Genomic DNA, 13,316 nt, shown 5'->3' with positions numbered 1-13,316 from the left:
AATTATAATATTTTGAGCTTACTATTATTATTAAACATCATAATTACAAAATGCAAAAAAGACTTCCATAAGACTCAAAATTAGTTGTTGTCTATTTCTGTCCATGTCTACTGATTTCTTGCCATACTACTTATTAAAATAAACAAAGTAATTTTTAAAAATAGATAAATAAAAAATGGTGAGATAGTAGCTTGGGAAACCTTCGACTAGACTATTGATTAGTTACGGGATGAGTTGAGTTTGAGTTGAGTTTGAGTCAAGATTAAGTTAAAATTGAGTTAATATTGAGTTACGGTTTTTGGCATTTTTGGCACTTCAAAGTAATAAATATTAAGTAGAAGTCACTGGGAAGACCATGAAACTTGACCATGATTTAAAAATAATGCACTAGGAACTCATTGAATTGTTTCAGTGTTGATTTTCTAATCAGGAGAAAAAGGAAAATCAGACTTAAGCTTCAGTTAAAGTTATTTCAAAAAGCCTAAAAGCCTAATCAAAACACCCATAAAATGTCACATGTATGAGATTTACATCCTGATAAAACACTCCTCGTTAGTATTCTTTATATAAAGAATACTAATATGGCATAGCTTGTTTTTCTTGTATGCTAATTAATATTCACCTCTCACAATTTGAACCATTGTTTTGAGTCCAGAGGGACATGCTCTTTGTGGAATGTCTTTGAAGCTGTTCAAAAAAACTCGCAGCACATGTTTTATCGGGTCTAAAAACACTCGGCTAAGCCTCATGTTTTTAAACCCCGATGGGTTAAAGATCACCACTTCGAATGCTTGCTGATGACTCTGTGGTTAACTTTCAACATTCCATTGTGTGAGAACCAGAACCCAGACTGCAAAGATCCGAAGTTTTACCATGTAGAAACAGGAAACAGAACGTGAACGAAACAAACTTCATTTCATAGTGTTTTTACTGATTACTAACAACTCTCAGTCATAAATTATTTTTAAAAGGGGCCAGTATAGATTCCCAAAAACAATGTGAATCACACTGTCTCGTGACTTTTCTAGTCACAAAGTAAATCTGCATGATACTCTCCCATATAACCAGGCATCGTGACACAATCTGGACGGCAGGTCTAAAACACCGCTTACTTGTTGCAGGTCATTATTAATTTTTACCTTTTGGAAAGTAATCCAAAACCCTAGGCCTTAAGTTGGTGTTTAGGCCTAGGGTTAGCCAAATTGAGGGTTTTGGGTTACTTTCGAAAAGGTAAAGCAATGACCTGCAAATGTAAGCGACCCGTCAAATTGAAAGTGACCTGTGTTTTGAACCCCACCCAATCTTGGTAGTAAATTTCTGGGACACTTGATGCCACATATTAGTTCACCCCTTCCCCCCTTCCCCCCTTTGCGGAGTTGTAGAACAACATTAAGACTATTGACTTTTTGCCCAAAGTCATAGCGCGAAGGGGAAGGGGTTGTATTATGGGTTGCTGTCACCATCTTTTTGGCTGGGATTGTAGCAAGGCAATCAAGCATTACCTTCAACATCTTGTCTCTCTCAGCACTGCTGTGAAATGGTTTTCCAGCATGTGTGACTAGGTCAAACATTTTCAAACGTTTTTTGCACTACAAAGAAATGTTGGGCTCCTTTAACTGCCAACATTATAAAACTTCAGTGAGTAGCAAACATGTCAATTGTGTTGATGCATTAATTTTTAGAATTTTAGGGGTTATGAGCAAAAAGCGTAATGCGGGCTCACTTCGTCAGATGTTTCCTCTTTCGTTTACTTTGTTCTTGAGATGATCGACCATGATGCCGGATGACAAATGCGGTTCATTCTTTATCAGCCGGGGCAGCTTTAACTGGCTTAACAGTAAAGCACAAGTCATGTTTCCCTCTAAAAAGACATTGTTTTGACATCAATAAACTTAACAGCAGCAACGAGAATGATGCTGTGAAAGGTGCAATAATTACAAGACTGTTTTGGTCATTGGAAAGCCATGCCATTCAATGCGGAGAAAACAGTTTTCAAAGTGACTTGTACTGAATTCCCCTTCTTTGTTAAATTTTACTGTCAACAAAATCGAGTCATATGCGGTTGCTAATAACATGTGCCTTAACCGGGTTAAGTGTAAAGAGTTGTCTGTTGACTTCCTTCTAAGACACAACAGTTGGAATTGGAAACCTATTGTGGTGGGCGGTGCCTTTATTGAGTGTCTGTCGTGTTTCAAGTTGCTTGGGGTTCACATTTCCGATGACCTCACCTCACCACATTGTGATGCGATAATCAAGAAAGCCAAAAGACGACTCTAAGCCTTAAGAGTTTTGAAGAAATGTGGCCTATAAATGCAGAATCTCACTGCTGTGTATTGTTCACTTATCCTATCCTTTCTTGAGTACACCTGTGTGATGTTCTCTAACCTTCCCCAATATTAATCTAATGCTCAGGAAAGCATCCAGAAATGTGCGCTGGAAATCATAGCACCAAGCACATCTTATCAACAAGCCCTATCCATATCGGGCTTGACCTTTCTACGCGATTGAAGGGACGCCGCTTGTAAGAGATTTGTTTTTAAAATTGCACCTCTCAACCCCTTTTTCACCTGTTATCAAGCAGAGTAGAGAAAGGGGATACTAAGTATAATTATCTCAGAAGGAATACCACCAGAGTAGTTAAGCCATGTAACACCGGACGTGTTAGTCAATTATTCGTTACTTGTAGGTATGCTAATAACCTCCCACAGTATTTATAATTATTGTAATATTTAATATCTTGACTTTGTACTAATTAATGTATTAGTTGCTGACCCTGCCTGTAATCCAGTCTTTAAACTGCGAGCGTCAGAAATAAACGAATCTGATTTGACTTGATTTGATTTGATTTGATTTGAATATTATTTTACTACTATTAAGTGCAAAAAAACTCCAAAAACTGTAACTCAATCTTAAAGTGGTACTTTTATCAAATTTTTACCCCTTGATTTTTTGAGTGTATTACATAGAATTCCATGAAAGAACAAAAACGCCATTTACCGTTTCAAATATCTTCATTAGTTCCGGAGATATTTAAGTTTGAAAAATGGGTAAAATATGCAAATGAGATGACTAATGACGTCATACACTCAACCCTATAGTATATTGAGTATATAAATAGAGCTACCTTGGCCAATTTACAGCGCAGTCCATTGAAACTGGGTAGTCTAATAGTTCTACAGGAAACATACCGATGGCTATAAAAAATTATGTTCCCATGGCAACTCACTTTTTTCCAGTCCCCACCCACTTGATTTCAATATGTTAGTGATTTTCAGCTTGAAAAATGTTAAACAAGGCCACATAGTCATGCTAACATATTTATATGCTTGCTGGATCATGCATATGAGCACCCTGCTAGCAGAGCCTTTATTTTGCTTGCTCGATTTTGGCGTTCTCGAGAAAGGCTCTGCATGAATCGAGTAAGATCTTTATTGAATATGCGCTGCATGTTGCCAGGATACAGTCTCGAACCGAAGCTTAATATGCCAGATCTCGCGGCCATCTTTGTTTTTCATACCAGCGGGCTCAATTATAACCATCGGTTTTGTCACTAAATGTACGCTCGCACTGGAAAAACCGGTTTGACGAGAATAAACAAGATTGACTAGTCCAGAAGTTCGGGCTGCGGCGGCTTCAAAGAGTTGACGCGATTCGGGCAGAGCCTCCTTTTCTCCTCCTCAGTAAAGAAAAAGACAAAAGGAGGCTATGCTCGCAGGGTGGCATATGAGGTGCTGTTAGCAAATATCAAAATGGAACGCCAAAGGTGGCCAGAAAAGCTCACAATATGGGGGAGGTCTGGAACCCAGTATAATGTCATTGTAACAGAACTGTTAAGGTCATATTATGGAGAACATTTTGTAGAATCTTACTGCAAAAAATCAAAAATTTCTGATACAAATTGGCTGAGATATCTCTTTTCATCATATTTGAACAAAATTTGGTTGAGTGTATGACGTCATACAAAGTCGAATATCCCTGGAACGAAAAGAGATATTTGAAAAAAGGAAACAGCATTTTTCTTCTCATGCAGACTACTTGTTTATGTTTCAAAATGGCTTAGATAGGAAAGATGCGATTTTCGTCATAGTACCACTTTAACTCAAACTTAACACAAACTCAGCTCAAACTCAGCTCAAGTAGTAACTGGATGAATAGTCAATCCCCCTTACTATAACATGAAACATGGTCTGCATACAATAAACCACCTTCATCTGAGAAGTACCATCCAACTTGTAGCGCAAGGGATGAATAATTTATGCTATACATGTACATTTGCTGACTTCTCAGGAAAAATGTGCCCATAAGAGACATGACCTTGATTCTTTACCAAGGAGGGACAATTTAAAATTTATAACATTTCAGTTGAATGAATTTTCTCCCAACTTTTGACTGGGAAAACTCTTTGGTCTTGTGAAGTGTTGAGTTCTTTTAGCCTCATGCCCACACAGTCTTCTTCTGCACAAGCAATAATGAACTGCCTATCATTCAGAGAATCAATCTGACATTGATTTCATTATTATTTTGTGTGGTCATGAATTTGACATTGTAGGAACTGATTGATCGCCTAGCTGCAATGCTGAACTTTAACCTACGGCAACTTTGTGGACCAAAGTGCAGAAATCTAAAGGTAATCAGCACTAAAAGCAACATGTTTCAAAGTGCCACTAGGACCAAAAAATCAGTTCTTCTTTTCCTTTGGATTTCAAAACTAGTGTGTTAACTGTAATGTGACCCTAGTTTTGATCCTTGATTTCAAAGACACCTGACTATTTTAACTGGAATTTCCTTATTTAGTAGCCCACCATTACTAACTTTAAAATCTTGAGAGAGCCGGATCAAGGAGAAAATGACGTCAAAGACTCACTATTTTAAGAATGCAATTCCTGTGTATGCTGCTGATCGAATTAATATGCAGCTTTTGGGCTTTCAGACTTTTAATCTTGTGTTTTTCATATATAATAAGCTGCATTCACACACTGAAATTTTAAGCAAGTGAGTAAAATGGCATTACTCTTCGTAGATCCAACCCTCTGAGGTCCAATTGGCCAGTTTTGAACATGAGTAATGCTGGACCATGAAATCCTAAACTTAAACTCAAATTAATTAAACAGCCTTTGGATAAAATTGAAAGCTCAAAATTTTGCCAGTCAGGTGTTACACCATAAAGCAGCTTCACAAAAGGCTGCCCAAAACTGCTGTGAGTGGTACTGATAATAACTATACCTTGAGTATAAAATTATTTAAAATTATATTATTTTTTGGACACAGGTTTGGAAGAACGCTGATGCAAACTTTCAAAATCTGAAGGGAAAAAATGATCATAGTAGCACTTTAAGTGATGGGTATAAGTATCACAACTGAAAAACTATTTATCAAGGATAAATTTTGCATTCAATATGCAATTTAATGGGCTATATACACTGTACATTTACCACATTTGCCAGTGGATTCTTGGACCGGGTAGGACTGTTATGAGAGCAGCTATTGTGGGAGGTGAAGAAATGGGCTGCAGTATGCTAAGCTCTTTTGCTTTAAAGCCATGGCTATATGCTTTAGTAATTATTATAATGTTTGGGTTGCTACAGTACAGGGAATTGGTCAAATACAGTAGGGAGACCTCTGAAATCAATCAGAGACCAATGAAAGGAATCATTTCTACCTACAGGTACTAATGCCAAGGGCATTTTTGTTTTTTTCCTTGCAGGTTAAAAATCCTGAAAAATATGGATTTGAACCAAAAACCTTGCTTGATAGATTGACACAAATTTATGTGAATCTTGATTCTGATGAGTTTGCTCAGGCTGTCGCTGGAGACCAAGTGAGTGGCAACTAAAGCATCTTCATTAATTATTTTATAAATAGGAAACAGAGTTGAGGTGTTCATGCATTGCTGTTTCATTTTCCTGTTTCAGAGGTCATACAAAAAAGAATTGTTTGATGATGCCACAAAGCACCTTCATAAAACGCTGCTCAAAACTGAGGTGAGTGGTTCTGATAATAAACATACCTTGAGTATATTTAAAATATTATTTTTTGGACATGGTTTTGGAAGAACTGTAGAGTCTCAGCTGTAGGAATGCACATGATTTTATTTGGTTCTTTCAGTTCTGCTGTATTAAAACCCATTGACTCCCAGGGGTTCCCCATTGACGAGTAAAATCGTCTGGCATTAGACAGAGTAAGATACTAAGTCTGGCTGGTTTGGGTGTCAAAGGGTTAAGCTTTTTACCAGTAACTTAATACCCATGGCATTAAAAAAAACCTGCAAAAAAGAATTTGGATTGGAACAAAATATGAACTTTGGTACATTTCTAGATCAAGAATTGGCGGCAAGTCTACCAACCATTTTTTTGTTGTTTACTAAAATTCCTCTCTTCACTTTAAACCAGGGGTGCCTCTGAATGCCATAAACACCTTCTTGACTTACAGGATTCTCTTTATGTCACTGCATCACAGCCTTGTTTATCTTATTTGATGTCTGGAATAATGTAAACACTCTCTGACTGCTACAATTCGACGCTTGCTGACATTCTTAACAAACACGGCCCGCTTGAAAGCATAACTTTGATTGACCGTCCAAAGGTCCCCTGATTTAATGATGAAATTAAAAAAACTAAAGTGCAAATGCCCTCCCCTTGGGAAGAAAGCTGTCACAACTAATCTCCCTAGTGACTGGAGTAATTATCACAGGGACCGTGTGCAATCGTGTACTCAGCACACCTTAAATCTGCATGTGTTAACTACTACCAGAAACCCATAAGGGATGAAACGTGTAACGCGCGTTCACAGCTTCCGAATATTCAGTGCAAACTGATTGGTTGAATGTTTCAGTGCAAAGTACCATATTTGGAAACCCCTCGCTCTTGTTGTTCCAAATATGGTACTTAGCAAATTGAATATTCAGAAGCTTGTTTCCCAGCACACAAGGGGCCGTTACACATTTCAGCCCTTATGGGTTTCTGCTACTACTCAAATCTGATTGAAATCTTGGATCGTGGTTTGATGCTCCAATGCATGTGAATGTACATGTAGGCAAGACCTGTAGTAAAGCTTTTCACGGTCTGCACAAAATAAGACAGATTAGGAAATTACTAAATATTCACACAACAAAGACATTGGCCCATGCATTTGTATCCTCTCACCTTGACTACTGCAACACACTTCTCTTTGGCTTACCTATCAGCTAGAGTTATTCTTCAATTGTCAAAGTTTGACCACATTACGCCTGCTTTGGTTGACCTACACTGGCTCTCTATAGAGTTCAGAGTCCAGTTCAAACTGCTTCTAATTGTCTACAAGTCCTCACATAATCAAACTCCAGATCATATTAACGATCTTCTGTCTATGAAATTGAATCCACCTATTCTCTTCGCTCGTCCTCAGTTTCTTTTGTCAGTTCCCAGAGTCCAATGCTCCACATTTGGGGATTGCGCCTTCACCCATGCTGCACCAGTTCTATGGAACTCATTACCGCTGACTATTAGATCTAGTAGCACTGTTTCTATTTTTAGAAAAAGACTGAAGACTTTTCTTTTTAAAAAGGCTTTTAATTTGTGAACTCTTAGTTTATATTTGATATATAATTATTTGATTGTAAAGCGCTTTTGAATATTGACTTACAGTTTAAGCACTCTATAATTAATGTATTAGAAAAATCCAACTAGTGGTGGCGCCGGCTTTGAAAACCAAAACAACAATTAAAGTCTAGCTTTAACTAGCGAAAGATGTTTTGTCTCGATATTTTTTTGACCAACTAGTTGGATTTTACTAAAACAATAATATTTCTCTCGCCCTTCGACCTCATGGGCTATTGACTCAGAGCTCATTCGGGCTCGAGGAATAATTGTTAATTATAATCATCATCATTATTATTATTATTATTATATGTGCCTTGGGTGATGTGGCAAATACTTCTGAAACTTTCACATTTTTTATGCATCTTAGATGATACAGTCTTGGTCCAGTCTGAAGCATTTGTTTTGTTTTGTCCATACAGGCAGAGATTTATCTTTTTAAAGAATTTGCAACCAAAGTGGAGAGGAAACTGGCAGAACATGCTGCCATGGAAGAAGATTATGATGACGCACCTGATGATTTCAAAGGTATTTAAACCAATGTTTCTTTTTTGGGTCTTGAGTATTCTCTGTTCACATTTTTGTAGACCTGATCGGTTGTAACTGTACCCTTTTTTGGCAGATCCATTGATGATGACGCTCATGCAGGAGCCTGTAATCCTACCAACCAGTGGCAAAATCATGGACCGCCCAGTCATCACACGGCATTTGTTAAACTCGGATACAGATCCTTTTACCAGACAACCATTGACCACTGATATGCTGCAGCCAGGTGAGAAGTTGATATACATGTACCAAACTGTCTTTCTCTTCTTTTAAGGAGAGTGTTTAAAATAAAGATTAATTTTGAGGTTTTGTATCAGTTATGTTAACACCATGACAATAATTACCTTTAACATTTCTGCACACATCATCTTGGATGTTAAAAATCATCCTGTATATATTTTGGCTGGTAGCATTTATGGTCATTTTTTTTTTTAGCCACAGAACTCAAGCAGCAGATTGAGGAATGGCTCAAATCAAGGAAAAACTAGATTCATTGACAGAAATTCATCTGGAACAAAAAGTTATAAACTAAAAAAAAATTCAATTCAAGGGCAGGTTCCCTGTCATTTCAGTGGGTAGTTCTTGGTTTTATGTCACATGTCACTTGTTGTGGAAAGAAAGTCTCCTTGGTATTGGATTCATGTAAATCTTGTTCAAGGTTTTTGAAATGGAGCTCTTTCTTAAATTATGGGTGTTGGTTAGATCTTTCAGTGACTGATATTAAAAACCATTTAATACTAGTCCACCTTACAAAGTTGAGTGGCTGGAGCACAGATTTTCCAAGGACAAGTCAGTATAGATTAGAACAAACCATGATAAAGGATAACTAGGGGTTTGATTTATTACCCTGTTATATCCTGCTACATATATGTAGGTATTTATTTCACTGTGCTAATGCTGAAAAAATTTAATGTTATAATTATTATTGTGTTCTGGTTGATTTTAAAATGTAGGTTAATTCTTTTTAATGCTCAATGCTTGCAGCCATAGCAGTCAAGTTTGCTTGTAATGGTGCATTTAGATTAAAAATCATTTTTATGTCTGGAAAGAACTTTCTTTTGAAACACAAGTAAATAATTTTTATCAAAAAGTGTTACTGTTCTTGTTGTTTGCTTTTCCCTCTGGTATATCTTGCTGTGAGTGTAACAGGCAGCTTGTTGCATGATTTTCTGTATGCAGAATGAATTAGAAAGATGATAGAGAGCTTTAGATTCTAGGACGATAAGGAGTACGAGTACAAGATTTTCTCACAGAACAACAGTGAGTACACGCAAACCAGCATAATTTTTTCAGGAAAAACGTGATACTGTCACCAACACAGTAGTAGTTTTGGCATTTTTCCACCAGGAAAAGTCTCAGTTACCAGCAGTAACAATAACTGATGACCCTATGCTGCTAGCAAAGAGTAAGATTAATCATCAGTGTTACAAATCTTCTAAGAATTTTTGCTAAAAACAGGCAGTCAAATCTCGTACTTGTACTCGTTCTCGTCCTGTTATTAGAATCTAAAGGTCCCTAATATTTACTTAGTTGAAATTTAAAAAAAAAACGATCTCTGGCTAAAATGATTAAAAACTACAAGCTTTCGACTACCCGAACTGCAGTCTTCAAAGGGTAACATTGCCTTAAACACTCTGTTTGAGAATGGTTCAGTGTGGTGACACTTAAACCTGAAGATTTTTCATTGTTATTCAATCCATTTTCTCTGGACCTGCATAATTTTGCAATTTAGTCAGGATGCTACATGCCACTCTGCAAACTCAAGGGGCCTTTAATTATAACCCTCAGTGGTGGATTTTGTAACAGTACAGTTTCTAAGAAAAAACCATGAAACAATGCAAACAAGGTTTAGGCGTTACATTACAAAAAAATTGTACAAGCAACAGCAATGCAAGACTTGGTATATTTGTACTTCAGAGACACTTTAATTTGAAATCATTTCATAAATTTTGTATTCACTGTCCCCACCCCCATACATCTCCCAGTGCAATAGAAGTGGCCTAGTGGCACAGAGTCTTGCCCTGGCTTCAATTGTGTAAACTGGATAAACTAACAAACTCCAGTTATACAAAAGCACCACATGGTCCAAGCTTAGGGTAAGTGCTAGCATAATAGCCAAGAATTCAAGAAGATACACTGTAACCATACACAAATGTTCTGTTTATTGACATGGTGTGTTGCTTGCTTCCTGATCCACATTTAATAGAAATTTAGGAAGGTCTCTTCCCACAATGACTTGATTGCCAATGAGGTGAAACGTACTGATAGCTTACCGGTATTTTCCTCACATTTCCCGAACCAATACTCTATTTGAACACAACTATTTTCATGACACTGTGCACTGATGAGATGCTCCTTTTGAAGGAAATTAGGACGTCAGTGAGGGAATCACTGTTTATTTCTCAGCAAATTTTATTTTAATTTGTTTGTACTTTAATTCTCCCACAACAAAGATTCCACATATTAAAATTAATTACGCGATGGTACGTTTACAAAAGATGTAAAAATGGCAACTTGAAGATGTTAAGGACGGTGCCTACTAATTAAGGATATTTTTGCCCCAGTGTGTGATTATGCAGGAAATATAGATCTTAACAAGTGTTATTGAAATCTAAAAAGAAAATTGGCGGTAACCACGCATTTTTCAAAGATAATTCATGAATAATATTTGTAAAAAGCTTTAAAATACAAAGCAATGTATGGCGTTCTTTCTCAAATTGAAACCTAATTATCTCTGAAAAATGCATGGTTACCCCCAATTTTCTTTTTGGATACCAAGAGTACTTACTAAGATCTACTGTCTCCGGATAGTTTTAAACCGCGCAAAAATATCCCTGTATTAGTAAGCATCGGCGATAGGAAATCTGAGTATCTGGAGATACGCAGAACGTATGCGAAATAACAATAGTAGGCACCGTCCTTAATGTTGTAATGTTAGTGAATACGCTTGTAGGCTAAAATGTAAGTTTGGTTTCTCACTGAACAATACTAGTGATACACTCTACTCCAGCTCTTGCTCATTTACAAAAGTTATTTTCATAAAAATAATAATGAATACTTGGTGATGTGCATTTCTAATCTTTACACTTGTACTTATCAAAGAACATGTCTGTCTGCCTCTTACTTACTTCTGGACAATTTCCACTATGAAAGCAGATAGCCAGTAACTTTAGAAAGGGTCAATAATAAATGCTGAGCTATGTGCATTGGCCACAAAATCAGGCCAAGCCGGTTTTAGGCATAATTACTGGAAGCTAGCTTGGTATTGCACTCTTTATTTGCTTGTGGACTTTGAAGAACAAATACAGAGATGATCAATAGTTTCAGTTTTCATGGTTGTGACAACCACTGTGGTGGAAGGGGTTAATGGGTGACTCATGTCCAGCTTGCGATTGGCTGATTTTTTTAGCCAAATTGTCAGTGTTTTAAACTGTCCACCACACCTTTCGATGCAAGCATGATTGGCAGTAGTATAAAGTGAAATTGTTGGCTGAAATTTGGCTAAGTACTGGTGCAAGAAAAAACCCCACTAGCCACCCTACCACTCTACAGTTTATTGTCTGTTGTACCTTGGGTTACCAAATGACACCTTTACTTCAGCCACCTGGCTTCGAAGTGATGTCGCCAGCCAAATTGTAACAATTTGCAGAAACAAAATTGAGAATGACACAATTCCAATCGTGATTAGATTGGTCCTTAACCAGACCAAAGCAGTAGTCAAACAACCCGTTGTGTGAATCTTGCTTTCCCTCTCTGTGTATTCCATTCTTCCAACTCCAAATCCACACTGGCTGTTGATGTCATCTGCATTCTTGCAGCACGTTCGAGGAACTCCACACGCTTCTGGTCCTGGTGACGAGCAGTTAAAATAGATGTTGGCTTCCCAATCTGCGTACGAAGTTACCCCACAGCATTTGAATTCTGTTTGAGTGGTTTCTATGACCAGTTGGAGGTCAGGTTTATCCGGATCACGGTACAGTAAAATAGCATCATTCAACTTGACTGTAATCTCCTCCTCAACCTTCACTCGGAACACAAATCCCAGCACACCACAAGCGATCTCTATTAGTAGAAGAAATCCTACGATGTATGCGTAACAGGAAAGCATAAATGTGTTTTCTCGTAGAGCACCGAGGCAGCCGATAAAGGTTATGATAAATAATGCACCGCCCAATGCCACGAACAATACTGCTGGATCAAAAGAGAAATCGCTTAAATTTTGATAGGCGTCTTTCTTTTCGACCATTATGTATACACCAACCACGAGGATTAAGACAGCTGCTAACCAGAAGAAAACATTCAAGAAAAAGAGGGAGTACTTAACCCATTTGGATGGATCTTCCGGTCGGCGTTTGTACATGACGAGCTCTTTAGTTCAGTCTGATTCCCTGTCTAATGTCGTCTAAGGTAAGGCATCAAGCCGTTGATTAAATTGCAAACTGTGATCTAGAAGCGATAAAAAAGTCTCACGTTATCATAACAAACACTAAACTCAGTGATTGTGTATCCACGCCTAACAGCCGAAAGGCTTGTGCTCAATGATAGTTTATATAGTCAGGGTCCTTGTAAGACGATTGGTAAGAGTGAATGAAACCCTACCTTGCCTTAGATGACACAGATGTCAGATATATTAAAAGTTTAACTTTCTTCAAACTCCTCAACGAAAGCAACAGGAAAATAATAAGCAGCTAACGTCACACATTTGCATCTAAAAAGGAAAGTAATGCTACAATATTCGTACCCCGCATGGCAACCGTTAAGAATCATGACGTCAGTGTATGTTGGAACTCCAAAATAGCCCTTTTCTTCTTAGGCTACCTGCTTGACCGAGCCATACATTCCTTTCCCGGATTTAGCCAATCACATTTTACCTACTATATTCCGGTAGGTTGCCCTTGACCGCGTGAGCCTTTTCCTGATCAAAACTAACCTGCGATCAGGCTCTATTTTAGTTTCGCGTGGTACGTGGAGTTGGCGAAACGAAAAATAGAGCCTGACCAAATTCTTCTTCGAAATTCCTTCCGCCCATTTTTTTTGATTGATTGACATGTCCTTCATCCATTACACCAATACACGCGTGGACGGCAGATTCACGCTATTTTGTTTTGACCAGAGTTAATTACCGTGGGAGGAACATTATAAACGAATTCGAAAGTTACCGTTGGCTTTAATTTGAGAAAAACACACTTAAAGCAT

General features: G+C 37.6%; 1 protein-coding gene and 1 pseudogene across 1 annotated transcript in view; one reads left to right on the top strand and one right to left on the bottom strand.

Moving 5' to 3' along the window:
• LOC138051998 (ubiquitin conjugation factor E4 B-like) overlaps nucleotides 1-9,210 on the top strand; it is a 57,437-nt gene extending 48,227 nt beyond the window's left edge. Inside the window, exons 23-28 of the mRNA XM_068898346.1 lie at nucleotides 4,550-4,627; nucleotides 5,705-5,818; nucleotides 5,913-5,981; nucleotides 7,997-8,102; nucleotides 8,197-8,346; nucleotides 8,556-9,210. Coding sequence (XP_068754447.1) covers nucleotides 4,550-4,627; nucleotides 5,705-5,818; nucleotides 5,913-5,981; nucleotides 7,997-8,102; nucleotides 8,197-8,346; nucleotides 8,556-8,608 — 570 coding nt within the window. The 3' untranslated portion in view covers nucleotides 8,609-9,210. The remainder of the gene's footprint in view (nucleotides 1-4,549; nucleotides 4,628-5,704; nucleotides 5,819-5,912; nucleotides 5,982-7,996; nucleotides 8,103-8,196; nucleotides 8,347-8,555) is intronic.
• A 1,304-nt stretch (nucleotides 9,211-10,514) lies between these two features.
• On the bottom strand, nucleotides 10,515-12,983 carry LOC138051995 (tetraspanin-33 pseudogene; annotated as a pseudogene).
• Nucleotides 12,984-13,316: the final 333 nt, after the last annotated feature.

This window comes from Montipora capricornis, chromosome 6 (genome assembly GCF_036669925.1).
Source record: "Montipora capricornis isolate CH-2021 chromosome 6, ASM3666992v2, whole genome shotgun sequence".
Lineage (NCBI taxonomy): Eukaryota > Metazoa > Cnidaria > Anthozoa > Scleractinia > Acroporidae > Montipora > Montipora capricornis.
The sequence above is the reverse complement of the archived record's forward strand: the minus strand, read 5'-3'. Positions and strand labels throughout refer to the sequence as shown.